Source organism: Pagrus pagrus, assembly GCF_965226575.1.
Source record: "Pagrus pagrus genome assembly, chromosome: 2".
NCBI lineage: Eukaryota > Metazoa > Chordata > Actinopteri > Spariformes > Sparidae > Pagrus > Pagrus pagrus.
In genome coordinates, this window is record NC_140186.1 from 3,071,790 (window position 1) to 3,088,941 (window position 17,152).

The window sequence follows — 17,152 nt, forward strand, 5'->3', positions numbered from 1 at the left end:
GGCACCATTCAGCTGCAGGTAACGTAATCTCGACGCAACACCAGGCGCTGAAATTCACCGAGCTGTGTGCTGTGCAGGTGACGTGAATAAAAAAATCAATAATCCTGTGATCAAACTTGTGCACTTTCAGAATGTACCATTATAAGAATATTATGTTCTAATTCAATCAATTGCCAAATAATAATAGCAAACTGTGTTCCAGTGATATTAAGCCAACATACAAGACTATAAAAATATCATGAAAGGACTTGTTGTTCGAGCCCAGGATGTCTCTGCCTCATCTCCATCTCTTCATAGATATTCACTTCAGTGGTGGAGCTCACTGGAGTTTTCTTGTGCCTGGATTGAGTCCAACAACACAAAACAAACTATTTAAGAAGATGTTCTTCATGGTGCCAAAAAAATAATGAATGCCAAATTTGTAAAAAATAAGAACATAAAAGAACAAAGATTATAAATGATGGATTTTTATAGTTTACCTGGAGCGCAGAATCATTAGAATCAGAGGAATCAGAATCAGGACCAACAGAGTCAACCTGGCGGTATTCATTACGACTGTTGAGTTCCAAACTGGAGATACTATAAAGAGAGATTTGATTTCATATTTGTTTTAGTTGCATTAATGTTACAACAATATTGTTCAAATTCAAGAAGTGAAGACACAAATGAAATACATTTCAGATATTCTATCAAGAAAAGAGTTGCACAGGATTGTTAAAATAAATAGAAAACAACAATAACCAAATTTGAATAAATGCTAAAATTATTTCACATTTTGAGATTTGTCCAAGTAGATATATAGTTATTAGTAGTTATATATTATTTATTCTCCATTAAAGTGGCCATGATTGTTTTTGTAATATCGGTATTACAGAAATGTTTAAATATTGACGAAATCAAAGTTAATTATCAACTTCAGAATGAAACAATGAAAGTCTCTTTGGTAAACAAACTTTCATTAGGTGAAAGAATGGGTACAGACAGCTCCACTGCAGTATATTGAAGCCCCCTCTTTGACAGGTCGATGACGCTGAAGCCCCCTCCTGGCAATTTGTGTAAAGAAATATATATATATATATATATAAACATTTGAATATTTATTATTATAATATTTGGGGAAAAGACCTTAAAAGTAAAATTTTCTGTTCTGTTTTTGTTTTTCCCAAATGACCAGAAACAAAGGTCCACACTTGGTGGGTAAAGAAACTCAGTCCACTGTTAGCAATATTCACATGTATGTGTGTAAGTGTAATTTACCTGTCACACCCAGATATAAAGTAGATTTATAACGTCCTCTTGTATTATGGACCTGGCAGTAATAATTCCCACTGTGTTCGGCTCTGAAGTCAGTGATGGTGAAGATCTGTCCTGATGCTTTTGGTGAGTCTTCATTCTCCTTGTACCAGGTGTAGTTAGCTGCTGGGTTAGCATCACTGCTACAGGTCAGATTCACTGAACTGCCCTCCACTATCTCAGCAGAGGGACTCACTGACACAGAGGGAAGTCTTGGAGCATCTGGAGGACAGGTATGGATGAGAGAGAAATTTAATTCAGTGTTAGAATACACAATATATGATATGTTTGATGAATTATATAATACATTCATTTTTTCTAAAGCTTTGGATAATGTGATCCTCTGTGTGGAAATAAATTATTTTAGCACAGAAAATTATCAATTGTTTTCAGTTGTGGCTAGAAAAAAGAAGTGTCTCATTAATGTCATCCATCATTGACGCTCTCTCTATCTACAGAGACTAACTACACCTACTATCATATGTAATAATTGCGTGATAGATATACTTTGTATATTCACATTTTTGTGAAAAGAATCACAACTACAAATTTCCACGTACATCTCAACTCTTCTAGTTAGAGCATTTAAGAGTCTTACTAACCACTTATTTTATTGTACTCATCATACACCTCAAATGCAAATAATTGGCACTCACACTGGACGTCTATGAAGAGAGATGAAGAGTTGATCTCTCCATACTGATTCTCAGACTTGCAGTAGTAGATCCCTCTGTCCTCAGAGCTGATGGAGGAGAAGGTATAAGTGTCCTCTGGTCCCTGAAGCAGTGTTTGGTTCTCCTTGTACCAGGTGTAATTAGCTGCTGGGTTAGCATCACTGCTACAGGTCAGATTCACTGATCTGCCCTCCACTATCTCAGCAGAGGGACTCATTGATACAGAGGGAAGTCTTGGAGCATCTGAAGGAGACAAAGTACAGACCTTCATGAATTCAATGCCAGCATGCTCTAAATGTAAGACATTACAGGGTTAATTGGAACTATTTTCTGCTAACAAAGCTATCCCTATGAAAACTGCTAACAGTGTTCACTTGACCAACAGCAGCTGTGACTACAGCAGTGACTTGTGTCCTTTGAGAAACTGTTACTTTTGGTAAAGGTGGTTCCAATGAAAAATGTCAACAGTAGTGTTTCATTTGGTGTCACAGTTATGGAGAACCATTTCTGACAATGTGATGAGAACAAGATCCTGTCGACAGTGCTGGGGGCAAAGTGTCCAAAGCAACGCAATGCAGCAATGTAATGTGTGAACCATCTGCCTCAAATGCAAGAGTTTTGTACTCACACTGGACGTCTATAAACACAGACGTAGAGTTGATTCGTCCATACTTGTTCTCAGACTTGCAGGAGTAGATCCCTCTGTCCTCAGAGCTGATGGAGGAGAAGGTATAAGTGTCCTCTGGTCCTTGAATCAGTGTTTGGTTCTCCTTGTACCAGGTGTAATTAGCTGCTGGGTTAGCATCACTGCTACAGGTCAGATTCACTGAACTGCCCTCCACTATCTCAGCAGAGGGACTCACTGACACTGAGGGAAGCTTTGGAGCATCTGAAGGAGAGAAAGTACAGACCTCCATGATGTCAATATCAGCATGTTCTATGGATGAGACAACGAAACTACGATGTTAAACAAATACATGTTCCACAAGAGATTTAACACAACAAATCTCATTAAAACAAGGGAATATTAAGTCATCCATCTTTGCTAACTACATTTTAGTCTTTCTTACCCACAGGTGTGCATAAACTACAGGTTAGGAACATCTCAAACAAATGACTCGGTTTTACAAATAATGACTCAACATAATGACAAATGTTATGTTGCTTCTGCTCAGCTTTGTCTTACTCACCTGCTTCTGTTGCTTTGACATGTATGAGGAAACAATGCACAGTCCTCTGATAGTTTCATAATGTGTTCATGGTCCCAACTGGATAAATCACAATAACTGCCAACAATATAAATGCTAACACACCACACTGAGACTGTGGTCATGGTAAACATTATCTGCTAAACATCAACGTGTTCACATTGTCATTCTAAACCTGATACCATGCTGATTATAGCATTTTACTGAAACATTGTGATTCACAGATCTGCACAGATGTGACAAGAAATGCTGGAAGGGAAGACATCCCACCAAACAAGTGTTTATTTAAACTGTTGAATTTCCAATTTAATACTTACACTTGACGTCTATGAACAGAGACGAAGACATGACATGTCCATACTGATTCTCAGACTTGCAGTAGTAGGTTCCTCTGTCCTCTGAGCTGATGGAGGTGAAATGATAATTGTCAGGTCCTCGGAGCAACTGTTGGTTCTCCTTGTACCAGGTGTAGTTAGCTGCTGGGTTAGCATCACTGCTACAGGTGAGAGTCACTGAACTGCCCTCCACTATCTCAGCAGAAGGCCTCACTGACACAGAGGAGGTCTTTGGAGCATCTGGAGGAGATTTGTGCACATAAATTAACTTTAAAATGAGACACATCAAGTGTGACACATCAGCTTGAGATGCTGCAGACTGTTCATGTTAAGATGAAGCTCAAGGAAGAATTTTGATTAGTAAAACCTTTCCCTACATTAAAACCTTAAGGGGCACAATTTTATTTAAACTCACAATTTTAATATTTACAATATTAACGAGGTAATAATACAAACTCAGAATGTTTATTTTTTCCATAAGTGAACATACAAGCTGTTCTCAGAGGAAAACAAGGTCCACCATTAACAAAGTAAAACAGTATGAAGTTGAGTCTTTTCTGATTAAAATGTCTTCCCCAAAGCTACAGGTCCTGCACTTACAACAAGTAAGAATAGTATACCTTCTGCTTTTTTGGTCAAACATTTGGCTGTTAAAGTCCACTACACAGCAGTACTTACCTACCGTGTTAAAAAAACAGTTGAACGGGTTGCTAATCTGTTTTACTTACATTTCACATTAATAGATATGAAATTATGTGATCTCCCCAGTCCATTCTCAGCGGTACAGCGGTACTGTGCAGAGCCAGAGGGCTGGATATACCTCAACACAAGCTGTGCTCCATTACTGAGGGATGTATAGTAACTGTTTACATATTTGTACCAGGTGTATTCAGCGGCTGGGTTAGCATCACTGCTACAGGTCAGAGTCACTGAACTGCCCTCCATGATTTCCCTAGAGGGACTCGCCCACACTGAGGGACCCTCGGGAGTATCTGAAAGCGATGTTGTGATACAGCCAACATTATTTAAAATAAGTACGTGTACAGTGGAACAGTCTGCATTTAAATGTTCAGTTATGCACTGGAACGGGCGAATGGTAATGTAAAAATGCACATTAAGGTAAAGGGTTTCTAAATAATACCAAATTACAAAATTATACTTTCTTTATTATTAGTTTTATTAAAAACTCACACAATGTAGTAGAGTAGTAATCCTCGTATCCCTCCAAAGCACAGGAGATTCTGTCTCCAGGGTAAAAGTACTCTCTGTAACTAGAAGATCCCGAAACGATTTCATGTCCATTCTTAAAAAAGACATAGGAAGCCTCAGAGCAGCGGCTGTGACACGTCACTTCTGACAATACATAAGATGGTTCAGTTGATATTCTGGCCACCGTTATACTGAGATCTGGATATGAGAACAAAACAGTTGTGTCACTGGTCACCATTTAATTAATCACAAACACAAATTCCTCTCACTGAAACACTGAGAAACACTGGTGACTAACAGCTACAACACAACAACAGTCCACAGAATGAAATGTTGCCATTGTAGGTTTCTGCAAACCACAGGTACATTAAAAATGTACATTTCATATCACCGTTTGTACAAAACGTATAATATTACATTTACAGTGGTGGCCAAAATTATTAGAACACCTGGCATATTTAAGAGGTTTCACTTGTGAATTTGTTGAATTGGCCATTAGAATACCCATAAAACGCATGAAATATCTACAAAGTCATCATTATGCTCTATAAACCATAGAATAGTGCCATCATAAGGTGATTTAGGTCATTTTCCTTACAAAAAACAAGCTAGGCCTATTTCACTGTCAATGTCACACAATCATCATCTATCTATCTATTGTACATTCAAAGGAAAGCCTTTGGCTTGAGTTGCAGAAGGCACGGGATAGCATTAGTGTTGAAGTTCTCAGGAAATATAATGACACTATGCCAAAGATGTGCTGCTGTAATTGCTGCAAAAGGTGGACAAATATTAAAGTTAAAAGTGGATAAAAACAGTAGGACTCACTCCATCTGATATTTGTTGTGCTCAGAGCAACCATCTGCATGTTTCATGAACATTATGAAATGAAATCATGTTTTGGAGGGGAAAAAAAGGTCAATATTTTCTGATCTGTCAGGTGTTCTAATAATTTTGGCCACCACTGTATATCACTTGAGTATGTAGTGACTTTGTCATCAGGAGCAGCAGGGGTTGTTTCAACTGACAAAACCGGCTCATTTTAGTGACAGTCAGCACATTTTGCAGCCATCTTTGTGGCAACGAACCAAATACTTTTAGCCAAAACATGATCTTTTCTTAACCCTATCCAAGTGTTTTTGGAGCTTTTAAGCACAGCTTTGTCACAACACAAAATTCAGTATGTGATATGTAAAGACATGTAAAGTTGCGGCATATTTGTGGTTTGAAGAAACGTACATTGAGAATATTTATTCTGGCAATGGGCTGCATATAATAATAAAAAATCATTTAAAAAGTGATGGGGGCACCAAGACCATGATGACATTCGTTTTCATTTTATATTTTAACATTGTCCTACATTCACTTGTGACAAGTTTGTTTGAATGCACTGTGTCAGTTTGTGTTCATCTGTACCTGTTACAGTCAGATATGTTCCAGGTAAAACGCCCCTCCATTCAAAGCTTCCTGTTTTGAATTTGAAGTCATACTGGCCTTCATCACTTTCTCTAAGCTCACTGATTAGCAGATTAGAGCGTCTTCCGTCAGATAGCAACTCTTCCTCGACCGTAACACGGTCCTGTATCCCGTAGCCCTCAAACTCTTCAGATTCATATTCATCGTCGATGTTGTCAATAGGTTCATATTCAGGCTCTTCAGGTTCATACGACCACTGGTGACTTTGTCCAGGACTGAACCAAAATCTTGACTGAAAGTCTTTCTCGTAAGCATTGTACAAACAAGAAATGTTCACTGTTGAGCCTTCGGGAGCACAAGTTCTTCTGTAGGTGTACGTCACTCTGTTGCAAGAGTTACCATACACACCTGAAAGATGAAAGTCAGATGAGACTTGAATCTCAAGGGTTGTGATATGATTAAGGGCCATTTTATACCCCGAAAATCTGTAATCATTTGTCTGTAATCGTCGCATTAAACTGGTTTAAGTCCTATTTATCGGATCGATTTCAGTTTGTACATGTTAATGATGCGTCATCCCTGTATACCAAGGTTAGTCATGGTGTTCCTCAAGGCTCTGTGCTTGGACCCATACTATTCACCTTATATATGCTCCCTCTAGGAAATATAATTCGGAAACACTCCATAAACTTTCATTGTTACGCAGATGATACCCAGTTATACCTATCAATAAAGCCAGATGAAACTAATCAGCTTACTAAACTCCATGCATGTCTCAAGGACATTAAGACCTGGATGACCTGCGATTTTCTGCTGTTAAATTCAGATAAAACCGAAGTTATAGTACTTGGTCCTAAACACCTTAGAGATGCATTATCTAATGATATAGCTAGTTTGGATGGCATTAACTTGGCCTCCAGCACCACCGTCAGGAATCTGGGAGTTATCTTTGATCAAGATATATCCTTCAACTCCCACATAAAACAAATTTCAAGGTCTGCATTTTTTCATCTACGTAACATTGCAAAAATCAGGCCCATCCTGTCTCAAAAAGACGCAGAAAAGCTAGTCCATGCATTCGTTACTTCCAGGCTGGACTATTGTAAATCTCTATTATCAGGCTGCCCTAACAAGTCTCTATAGAGTCTCCAGCTGGTCCAGAATGCTGCAGCACGTGCACTGACAGGAACTAAGAAAAGAGATCATATTACTCCTGTACTGGCCTCTCTGCACTGGCTCCCTGTAAAATCAAGAATAGAGTTTAAAATCCTTCTCCTCACTTACAAAGCTGTTAATGGTCAGGCACCATCATATCTCCAGGAGCTCATATTACCCTATTACCCAACTAGAGCATTACGCTCCCAGAACGCAGGATTACTTGTAGTTCCTAAAGTCTCCAAAAGCAGAATGGGAGCCAGAGCCTTCAGTTATCAAGCTCCTCTTCTGTGGAACCATCTTCCTGTTTTGGTCCGGGAGGCGGACACCCTCTCTACCTTTAAGAGTAGACTTAAGACTTTCCTTTTCGATAGAGCTTATAGTTAGGGCTGGTCCAGGACAGACCCAGGCCTGTCCTGGACCAGCTCTTAGTTATGCTGCTATAGGCCTAGTCCGGGGGACAAATGACACACTGAGCTTCTCTCTCCTCCTCTCCTCTCCATCTGTATACATTATGCCTGTATACATGCCCCATCTCTGCATGTCACTGACTTACTTCTTCCCCGGAGTCCTTGTGCTTTCTAGTCCTACAGGCTCCCATGGATCCTGGCCGCGCCCGGGTCGTGGATCGTGGATGCGCCCACTGCTATGGCCCTGCCTGATCGTGGATGCGCCTACTGCCATGGCCCTGCCTGACACCCACCACTACTGTTGCTAATATTAGTCATATATCTGTTACATACGTTCCACTACTATTATTGTAATGCATTACTACATACTATCCTTACCGTTAATCACTACTACTGTTATCACTAGTAATCACATTTCCACGTGCATTTCATTATTATTGCTGTAAAACCTCTTTATGTACTTTCATTCCTGTCAACCATCCATTATAATTGTATACATTGTGATTTCGTTGATCTGCTCTGTACATGCGACATCTATTGCACGTCTGTCCGTCCTGGGAGAGGGATCCCTCCTCTGTGGCTCTTCCTGAGGTTTCTTCAGCATTTTTTTTGGGGGGCAAGTTTTTCCTCACTCGAATCGAGGGTCGAAGGACAGAGGGTGTCGTCTCTGTACAGATTGTAAAGCCCTCTGAGGCAAACTGTGATTTGTGAATTTGGGCTATACAAATAAAATTTGATTTGATTTGATTCTTCTCTTCTCTTTTCTTTTTGTTTTTGCTTTCTTGTGAAATTGGATACATTGAACTTCTTGAGCATCAAACTACTTTTAAATCAAATTATCTGAGAGGTTTAGAGAGGAGATGTGTCTTCGATGAAAGGGTAACTGCTCACACGAATAAAAGATTTAGAATATGTAGTTAAATATACACACGTAACCATGCAAGTAACTAATGCCTACACCTGGGAGGTGAATACAGTAAATATATTGCCATCTGAGAAAAAGCGGAACAGAAATATAAAGAAGACTCAAATGGGAGTAAACTTACACACTGTAGGAGACGGGTGATGCTCGTGTCTCATTACGGCGCAGGCATAGCTGCTATCACCATAAAAGTAGGCTGAATAAGTAGAAGCTGTTTCTCCTGGAATGACCTCTCCATTCTTGTACCATACGAAGCTCAAGAGTGGAGACAGATACTCATCGCCGACACATTTTAGGTCTGCCCAGGTGCAACTATACATTTTACACTCTGACGATGACTCCACCTGCACCTGGAGTTCTGAGTGCAGGGACACACATGAAACACAGTAAATGAAGAGAAACAGAATAAATAAATAAATACATAAATATTCCAGGGAAATGTTACCTATGGGCTGGTAGACTTGTGATGAGGTGATGAATCTCCCACCTGTTGTACATGAACATGCAGTCAGCTGAGTCAAGATATAATGCACATATTCTTTGACGGCTTCATTGGAATAGCACTTTTCAAAATAAACACATTAAAGTTGTTCCTCAAAGTGCAGCTGGAGACCCGCAGGGGTATCCTCCTGCAGCAAAAATCCATATAACGGCGTACATGGTGTCCGAGGCGACAAGGTCCATAAAACTACACAAAACTTTGTAATATTCCTCCATACTGCTCGTCCGCTGCAATCCAAGTGTCCTGAAGTGGCGACATCCAGAGTTTACTCGAAACGACGTCATTTCGTAAATTTTTACAGCCGAAACAGTCACTATGCTATGTTTACACGGAGGCACGCTCCGCGTTCACGAGAGTCAACCTCACAGCCGATTGGACAAGATGAACGAGACTCGCGGTAGGCAAATATAGTATAGTGACTGTTTAGGCTAGAAAAATGTACTTAATGACGTCGTTTCGAGTAAACTCTGGATGTCGTTTGTGATGCCGTTGTGGAGTTTTATGGACCTTTTCGTCTCGGGGACCATGAACGCCCATTATATATTTTATTCCTGCCGGAGGGAACCCCCGCGGGTCTCCAGCTGCACTTTGAGGAATAAGAAACCACACCGGACTTCTCATCAGCATGAGGGTGAGTCCATAATGACTGAATTTTGTTCTAGAGTGAACTATTCCTTTAAGATCCCTTCCAGACATTTTAAGACAAGAATACGTCCTCTCTCATTGAACAATTGAGAATCTATGCTTTTAGTTTATCTCTACGTCACACAGTCTGTAGGTGAACAGTGAATAAAGAGAAATGCATTTGATCCGTGTGTCAGTTGGAGGAGGGTTAAATATAAGAGAGGAGTGAATGAGTAAAAATCAAATGTGTGATTTTCTCAGTTGGTTTCCTCCCTGTTGAAATGCAGAACACTGAGGCGTAGACATTGACGCCCTGCTGCTATGTGACATTTATGTAACTGGCACGTCTGTGAAAAGTGATACTCCACCCAAACTCTATGTTTAAAGTATGAAACACTTCTGTCCTGTAAACTTGCAAACATGGCTTTACAAATGTGTAGTTTACTCTTTTGGGAAGAACGCTGGCTGTCATCAGCATGAATGATGTTAATAACAAAGGTGAGTTTTGACTTAAATAAAGAACCAAAATATCTACAAATGTATAAACTCTTTTAATTAAAGAGAAATAAATACACAGCTTCTGTCTCATATCTTCCAGTTCCTCTTACAAACGAGACATCGATGTAGCACTCGCAGAGAGACGGTCACAGTAAAACATGTTTAATTAAATAAAATAGTTGTTCTGACTGAGCCACCCTAACTTCACACACATTCATTCATGAACTGTTAGTTTTGTGCTCAGAAGACAAATATGCTTTGCAGTAATAAATGAAGAAACTTTATAGATGACTAACCTCGAGTTGATTTTTAAACTAGTGAAATATATGAAATATAAATATACAGTACCCAGTATGAAGACAATGAAGATAAATCCTCTGGCTGCTGCTGTGAAACCCATGGTCGGCCTTCTTCAGTCTCTGTTGTGGCTTCACAGACATTTAAACACATCAGCAGGTAAAATGACAAACGTAAAACAAATCAAATACACCAAGAAATACAAATGACCTTATATTTAGCTGACAGTGGTTACCGACTGTCAAAACTGAGACAAAACTGTGCAACAATCGTAAAGATGTTTAACTTACAGAGCAACCTTGGCGGCCGGGTGCTTGTTCCTCCTCATCACTTCTCAGAAGACTAACTTCTTCTGCATTTCCTCTAAATCAAGCGTATAATGACGAATGGTAAAAGCGTAAACGTGTGAAAAAAGAGAGACATTCGACTGCTGCCTCCAGTAAAACTTCCTCATCATACAAACCTCTAAAAACTGCAGAAGTGCACATATGATACCTTTTTTCCATGTAAAAAGTGCTTGTTGTACATAGAAATTCTGTTTTATTTGCACTTTGTAGCTCTGCAACTTTGTGATTTTTAGTTATTCTGTTTCTTTGTACTGTAACTGTACCACAGATACATTTTGTCCACTCTGTCATCCATTTTTCATGGGCTCTTGACACACTTTTGGAGCCTCGAGTGGCCATTTAAGGAACTGCAGTTTTTGGATACTGACACTTGGTAAAGGAGAGAATAAAGGAGATATAACAAAGACTTTTTAGATATTTTAATGCAGAAATCTTTCATATTATACACCTTTAACACGAGAAAGGATTACTGTGCAAAACAATCTATCAGTGCTTTAAAACGTGGCTTTATGAGGTTATATAGGTACAGCGTAGTCAGACCAAAGAAAGAAGGATATTTACAATAACACGTCAATGAATTATCAGTAACACATTCTGCTTCAGCTTCCTCACATATTTGCTAAAGTGTAGCTTCAGCTACCTCACTTGAGAGGAGATGGTAGACAGTCACAAAGATTTGGAAAATATCATTATTCTCATTAGCAATCATGTTATTGCTATTTCAAAAGTAATTGAGCCATTTTCAGATCATACAAATGAGAATTTTGTTTGCCAGTGTGTTGGAAAGAGACGGATCAGCTGATGGGCAAGAGCAGAAAACACACTGCGGACAGCTGGTGGACAGGTGAGGCGTGGAAAGGTCTGGAATGACAGGGGACGGAAAATCAGTAAAATCATGACAGGTGGAGAACAATCAAGATCAATAAAGCAAGAATTTCACCTTAAAGTCTCCTTTTTCTGAGAATACCTCATTAAATTAATGACCAACAATGACAATAATAAAACCAAATACTCCTGAAAATAATAATACAGCCATGCTAGAGGTAGTTGAAGGCGAAGGCACAGCACATGCTCACTCTCACACTATGACTGCTAACAAAAGAAAACACTTATATTACAAACAGTGTATACAACATGTGGCATGAAGTTTAGACACACTCCTGAACTCTTCTTCCTCACCTGTGCTCTGTTGTCTCGTCTCTGTCCAAGCTCATATTGTCCACTGTGTCTTCTTGATATGAGAATGGATGAAAAATATAAATTAATATTTATCTTAAACAAATGGCTGAAGTATGAGTATTAGTGAACATAAATAAAGTGGTACAGAGCAGCTCACCTAATCCATAGTAAGAGGATGAGGATGAGGATGAGGATGAAGGCGAGGACGAACAGGACGCACGTGACCGCCCGTGAGCGATCTCCTCTGACGCCTGATTTCGGTGCAGCTGTAACAATGATCAGATGGAAAGTTATATACTTCAGTTACTGGATGTTTGGGTCCATTAGACTGTGTTTAATAGACTGGATAAAAAGCATGTTTGTGTGCTTCACAGTAATAATTCCCACTGTGTTCAGCTCTGAAGTCAGTGATGGTGAAGATCTGTCCTGATGCTGTTGGTGAGTCTTCATTCTCCTTGTACCAGGTGTATTTAGCTGCTGGGTTAACAACAAAATTCGAGAACATGACAGTAGATTGATAGTAATGCAGTTTTAAATCTATTGTTGTCCTAAGTGATGTGTTGATGTTTTATACTCACACTGGACGTCTATAAACAGAGATGAAGAGTTGATCCCTCCATACTGATTCTCAGACTTGCAGTAGTAGATCCCTCTGTCCTCAGAGCTGATGGAGGAGAAATGATAGACGCCTTCTGGTCCTTGAAACAGTGTTTGGTTGTCCTTGTACCAGGTGTAATTAGCTGCTGGGTTAGCATCACTGCTACAGGTCAGAGTCACTGAACTGCCCTCCACTATCTCAGCAGAGGGACTCACTGACACAGAGGGAAGCTTTGGAGCATCTGGAGATGTATTAACAGAGAATTAGAAGTTGTATTTAAATAATTAGAAGTTATGGGATGTGGCAGCATCTGAATTGCATGTTTAATGGTTTTTGATTCAGCTAAACGCTCAAAATCAGGTCAATCTTAGCCTCCTCCAAAATTGTAGGATGGTGTGAGACCCTTAATTAACCAAAACCAATTTTTCGCTGATGATGCTTTTAAAAGGCTTGTATTACAGGCCTGGCAACATAAAAAACAATGAATGTGACATTTAATCTCCTGTCCTGTATTTCACTCACATGTCACATCAATAGAGATGTATTCAGACGTCCTCCTCCCCAGCTCGTTCTCAGCTGTACAGTAATACTCTCCAGAGTCAGAGGACTGGATGGAGCTGAAGACAAGCTGTGGTTCTTTACTGAGAGGTTTGAGGTTGACATTCTTCTTGTACCAGGTGTATTTAGCTGCTATGTTAGCATCACTGCTGCAGGTCAGAGTCACTGAGCCGCCCTCCATGATTTCACCCGCGGGACTCACCGACACAGAGGGGAACTGTGGAGCATCTGGAGGTGAAGATGTGAACATAAAAAAACTGTGAGACCACAAGTTATAACACATTTTAACTGTTAAAAGTTCATAACAAAATGACAAAAAATAAAATCGTTTTCTTTTTAACACCACCACCAGACAACATCATATGAACGACATAGCGGTACATTTACACAGTGAGGGAGAGTGGTAATCCTCATGTCCTCTGAAAGCACAGGAGATGTGGTCTCCAGGATAAAAGTCATCTCTATAAGAAGATGTTTCTTCCTGAATTTTCTGTCCGTTCTTGAACCAGACGTAGGAAACATCACCAGCTGGACTGCAGCTGCTGTGACACGTCAGATCTGCCTCGGTATACGACTGGTGGACTGTTGTTCGAATCACCTGAACCTGCAGAGCTGGATACACAATCACACCATAACGCAGCAGCAATACTTATTGTAAGGATCAACAATCCCAAAGCGCATAATGCACATAATATTTACTCATAAACATGTTGGTACTGAGATCGCGTGTTAGTGTGTGTTCATCAGTACCTGTGACAGTCAGAGTTGTAGCAGGTAAACTACTCCTCCATTCAAAGCTTGTTGTTTTGAATTTGAAGTGATACTGAGCTGAATCACTCTCTGTCAGGTCAGTGATTCTCAGAGTGGAGCGTCCTGTCTCTGTTTCAAAGACCTGAACACGACCTGCAAACTGGGAGTCTTCACTAAGGTCCTCAGGCTGTGAAGGACTCTGCCACTGATGAGAACGTTCAGGACTGAACCAGAATTTAGATCTGATAGTTTCATAACTGCTGTAAGTGCAAGAAATGTCCACTGATGAGCCTTTGGAGGCACAGATGCTTCTGTCTGTGTAAATCACTCTGTTGCAGGTTTGATCAATGACACCTGAAAGATAAAATATGTTTTAATCAGCAGAACTACAACTACGTACATCTTAGACCGCAGTAACATGAAGACGTATTGATTCTCCTTCTTCATTTTGGTGCAGCGTGACAGGAAATGTGTTTATTTTACAAAATGTTGAACTCACACACTGAAGGAGCAGGGAAACCCTCGTGTCTTCTGACAGCACAGGAGTAACTGTCTGCAGGATTAAAGTAGTCTGAGAATGAAGAAGATGTTTCCGCCTGAACTTTCTGTCCATTCTTGTACCAGATGTAGGAAGGACGTTCAGGTAGATGACAAGCGCTGTGACAGAACAGCTCAGCTCGGGTAGAATATGATCTTCTCACCTGCACCTGCAGATCTGGATCTGTGAAGAAGGAACAGACGCGTTTTTTTCAGATTTAACTGTTAGCATTCACAAACACGCTAATACACAACAATAAAAATGTTACCTGCGACTGATAAAATGACTCCAGGTGTACGGGCGTGTCTCCTGTGTTGCTTGTATCTGAATGTGAACTTGTACACAGACGAGTCGCTCTCTCTCAGGTCAGTGATTCTTAAAGTGCAGATCGTCTGATCGCAGTAATACCTCACGCGACCTGCGTACTCCGGGTCTGCTCTCAGATCCACAGCACCGTCATCCTGAACGTCAGTAAACCATAATATTTTATCAACTGTGACAGAACGTCTTTTTGCTGTGGACGGCGTTCTATAGATGCAGCGTATGTCCACTGTCGACCCTCCCACAGCACAGATCTGAGCAGAGATGTACGTCAATACTTTACTGCTTTGTACCACTGCAACACAGAGCGTTAGAAGCACAATCAGATTCACAATATGACAGACAGACTTTTATCTGCAGTAGATGTATAATAGCAAGACGACTTGAAGGGAAAATAACCTTAAAGCTTTAAGGTTCATGGGGTCAAATACAGAAAAAAAATTCTGTTTTACAGACTGCACGCTAGCAATGGAAGATGTACAGTACATGCTTTTCACAATTAATCTCTCTGTGCATGGAGGCAGAACTTTAAGGAAGTTTAACTGAACAGGATGAACGTCACAAGCGTCAGTCTTAGACAGGTTTGGCGCACTAAAGGCTGTCTGCTTTGCTTGGTTTGCTTCCTGTCTGTGGTCTCAGTGCATTGGACTGTAGACAGACTGACAGACTTTATCGGTACACTTTGTTGAACTAATGGTCAGCTATCACAAAGCTTACCTACAGTTCTCAGGTTAACTTGCTAACATTTAGCATATAAATATAGTGGAATAAAAGTAGGCCACCTCCTCTGTTCAAAGACGGTCGTTCCAGCTTGACATAGATGGACTCTTTTACATGTTTTTCAAACCATCTGTCTTCTCAGGCCAAGCTGTGGACATTGCTGCTTAAACAGAGGAGGTGGCCTACGACACTACTCATCACCCACCTATAATGCAGTACCGAGTTCCCTCCCCAGACAGTTAAAGCACCATTCACAGCTGGGCTCACCTAGACCTAGCAACCCACATGAAGGCCGGTTCGGTCAACAACTCACATGTTCCCCTAACGACTCTGTGAGGACACTCCCACACAGAGTTTAAAGCCTGCTGCTCTCCTCCAGTTAGTTAGAAATGAAGGATGAGAGATGACACATCTTCAAGAAACTAAAACAACTCCAGTTGCCTTCGATACAGCACTTAGAAACAAGTGAATGTATCTGACATCTGCACACCAACCACCCTCTGAAGTTCCTCAGATGAATGCACTAAAATGCGAATATAAAAGTACAGTACCTGACACAGAGAGACAGAGGATAATAAATCCACTTGCTGCTGCTGTAAAGCCCATAGCTGCTCCTCTCATCTGTTTGTTGACTCAAATCGTCACGCACTGTCGATAATGTGAAGGGCAAATACTGTGCCTGTGTCTTCCCCTTGAAAAGGATGTGGTCTTGAAAAAAACCTTGTGAGATCATTGTGGTTGGCAGAGGTTTACAGTTTGTTCAAACCTGGCACGGCCTTCCGTCTCACTTTATAGGAAAACATAAAACTTATGAATGTGTTTCAGGTATCTATACTGCACACATACACCGCCCTAACAACGTCTGAGGGGCCGGTGTGAAGACGGAAAAGTATTCAACATGTAATCACTTCCTCCGTACCTGTTGTGACAGGTAAAGGGAGAGAAGGTGATTCTAGGGACGTGTGGATATCTGACGCCCTGTGAATGACACTCAACAATCAACTGTCTTTCTGCAGAATCAACTTCTCTGGAAACAGCTGATTTGAATCACATCATCAGACCTAAACAATACCATTTATGTGCAGAGAAGCACGAGATACAAGAAGATATTCTTGTATATCTTAACTGTTACGTTCACATTGAGACTGGACTCTTTTGCTGGAATATGGCAGCAAGGGAAATTAGCAATGATTGGTCCAGCAGGAGCACTTTGTAGTTTTAGGGAAGAAATTTTAATCAGAAGGAAAAGATGTTCATTGACTCTTTATATCCTGCCACCTTTCTAGCTTCAAACAGTGTATGAGGGCGCCCTCAGTGTGACGCCTTCGCTAGCTGCAATCTGTAGTGAATGGGCGTGTGTGTTGGTGAAGGAGTGAAACTTACCTGCCACAATAAGCTTCATGTTGGAAGTTGGTGGTGCTGGGTCCTTATTCTTCTTGAACCAGGTATAACAGCAGCTGGGTTAGCATGTAGCACCATTCTGTATATTGAAGTGTTAGCATTTAGCTTTTAGCAAAGCCTCAGAGAGCTGGAAGTGAGGCTGTGCAGTGTGGTAACAAGGATGTTCCTGTTGGGAAAGTCCTAGGAAATGACTAAAA

The 17,152-nt window shown here is 40.5% G+C and overlaps 1 protein-coding gene and 1 long non-coding RNA gene across 2 annotated transcripts; both read right to left on the reverse strand.

Moving 5' to 3' along the window:
* Positions 1-15,172, reverse strand: LOC311271996 (B-cell receptor CD22-like). Its single transcript, XM_084378042.1, has 12 exons — positions 14,782-15,172; positions 14,475-14,696; positions 13,976-14,329; positions 13,613-13,837; positions 13,190-13,453; positions 12,796-12,908; positions 3,493-3,700; positions 2,596-2,856; positions 1,950-2,210; positions 1,258-1,515; positions 480-579; positions 1-339 (listed from the first exon to the last, which is right to left on the reverse strand). The coding sequence occupies exons 5-12, from the start codon at positions 13,404-13,406 to the stop codon at positions 237-239; spliced, it is 1,521 nt and encodes a 506-aa protein (XP_084234168.1). The 5' UTR covers positions 13,407-13,453; positions 13,613-13,837; positions 13,976-14,329; positions 14,475-14,696; positions 14,782-15,172; the 3' UTR covers positions 1-236.
* Positions 11,301-12,331, reverse strand: LOC311265367. The gene is made up of 3 exons (XR_014623575.1): positions 12,227-12,331; positions 12,070-12,121; positions 11,301-11,751 (listed from the first exon to the last, which is right to left on the reverse strand). It is a non-coding gene; the product is annotated as an uncharacterized lncRNA (long non-coding RNA).
* Positions 15,173-17,152: the final 1,980 nt, after the last annotated feature.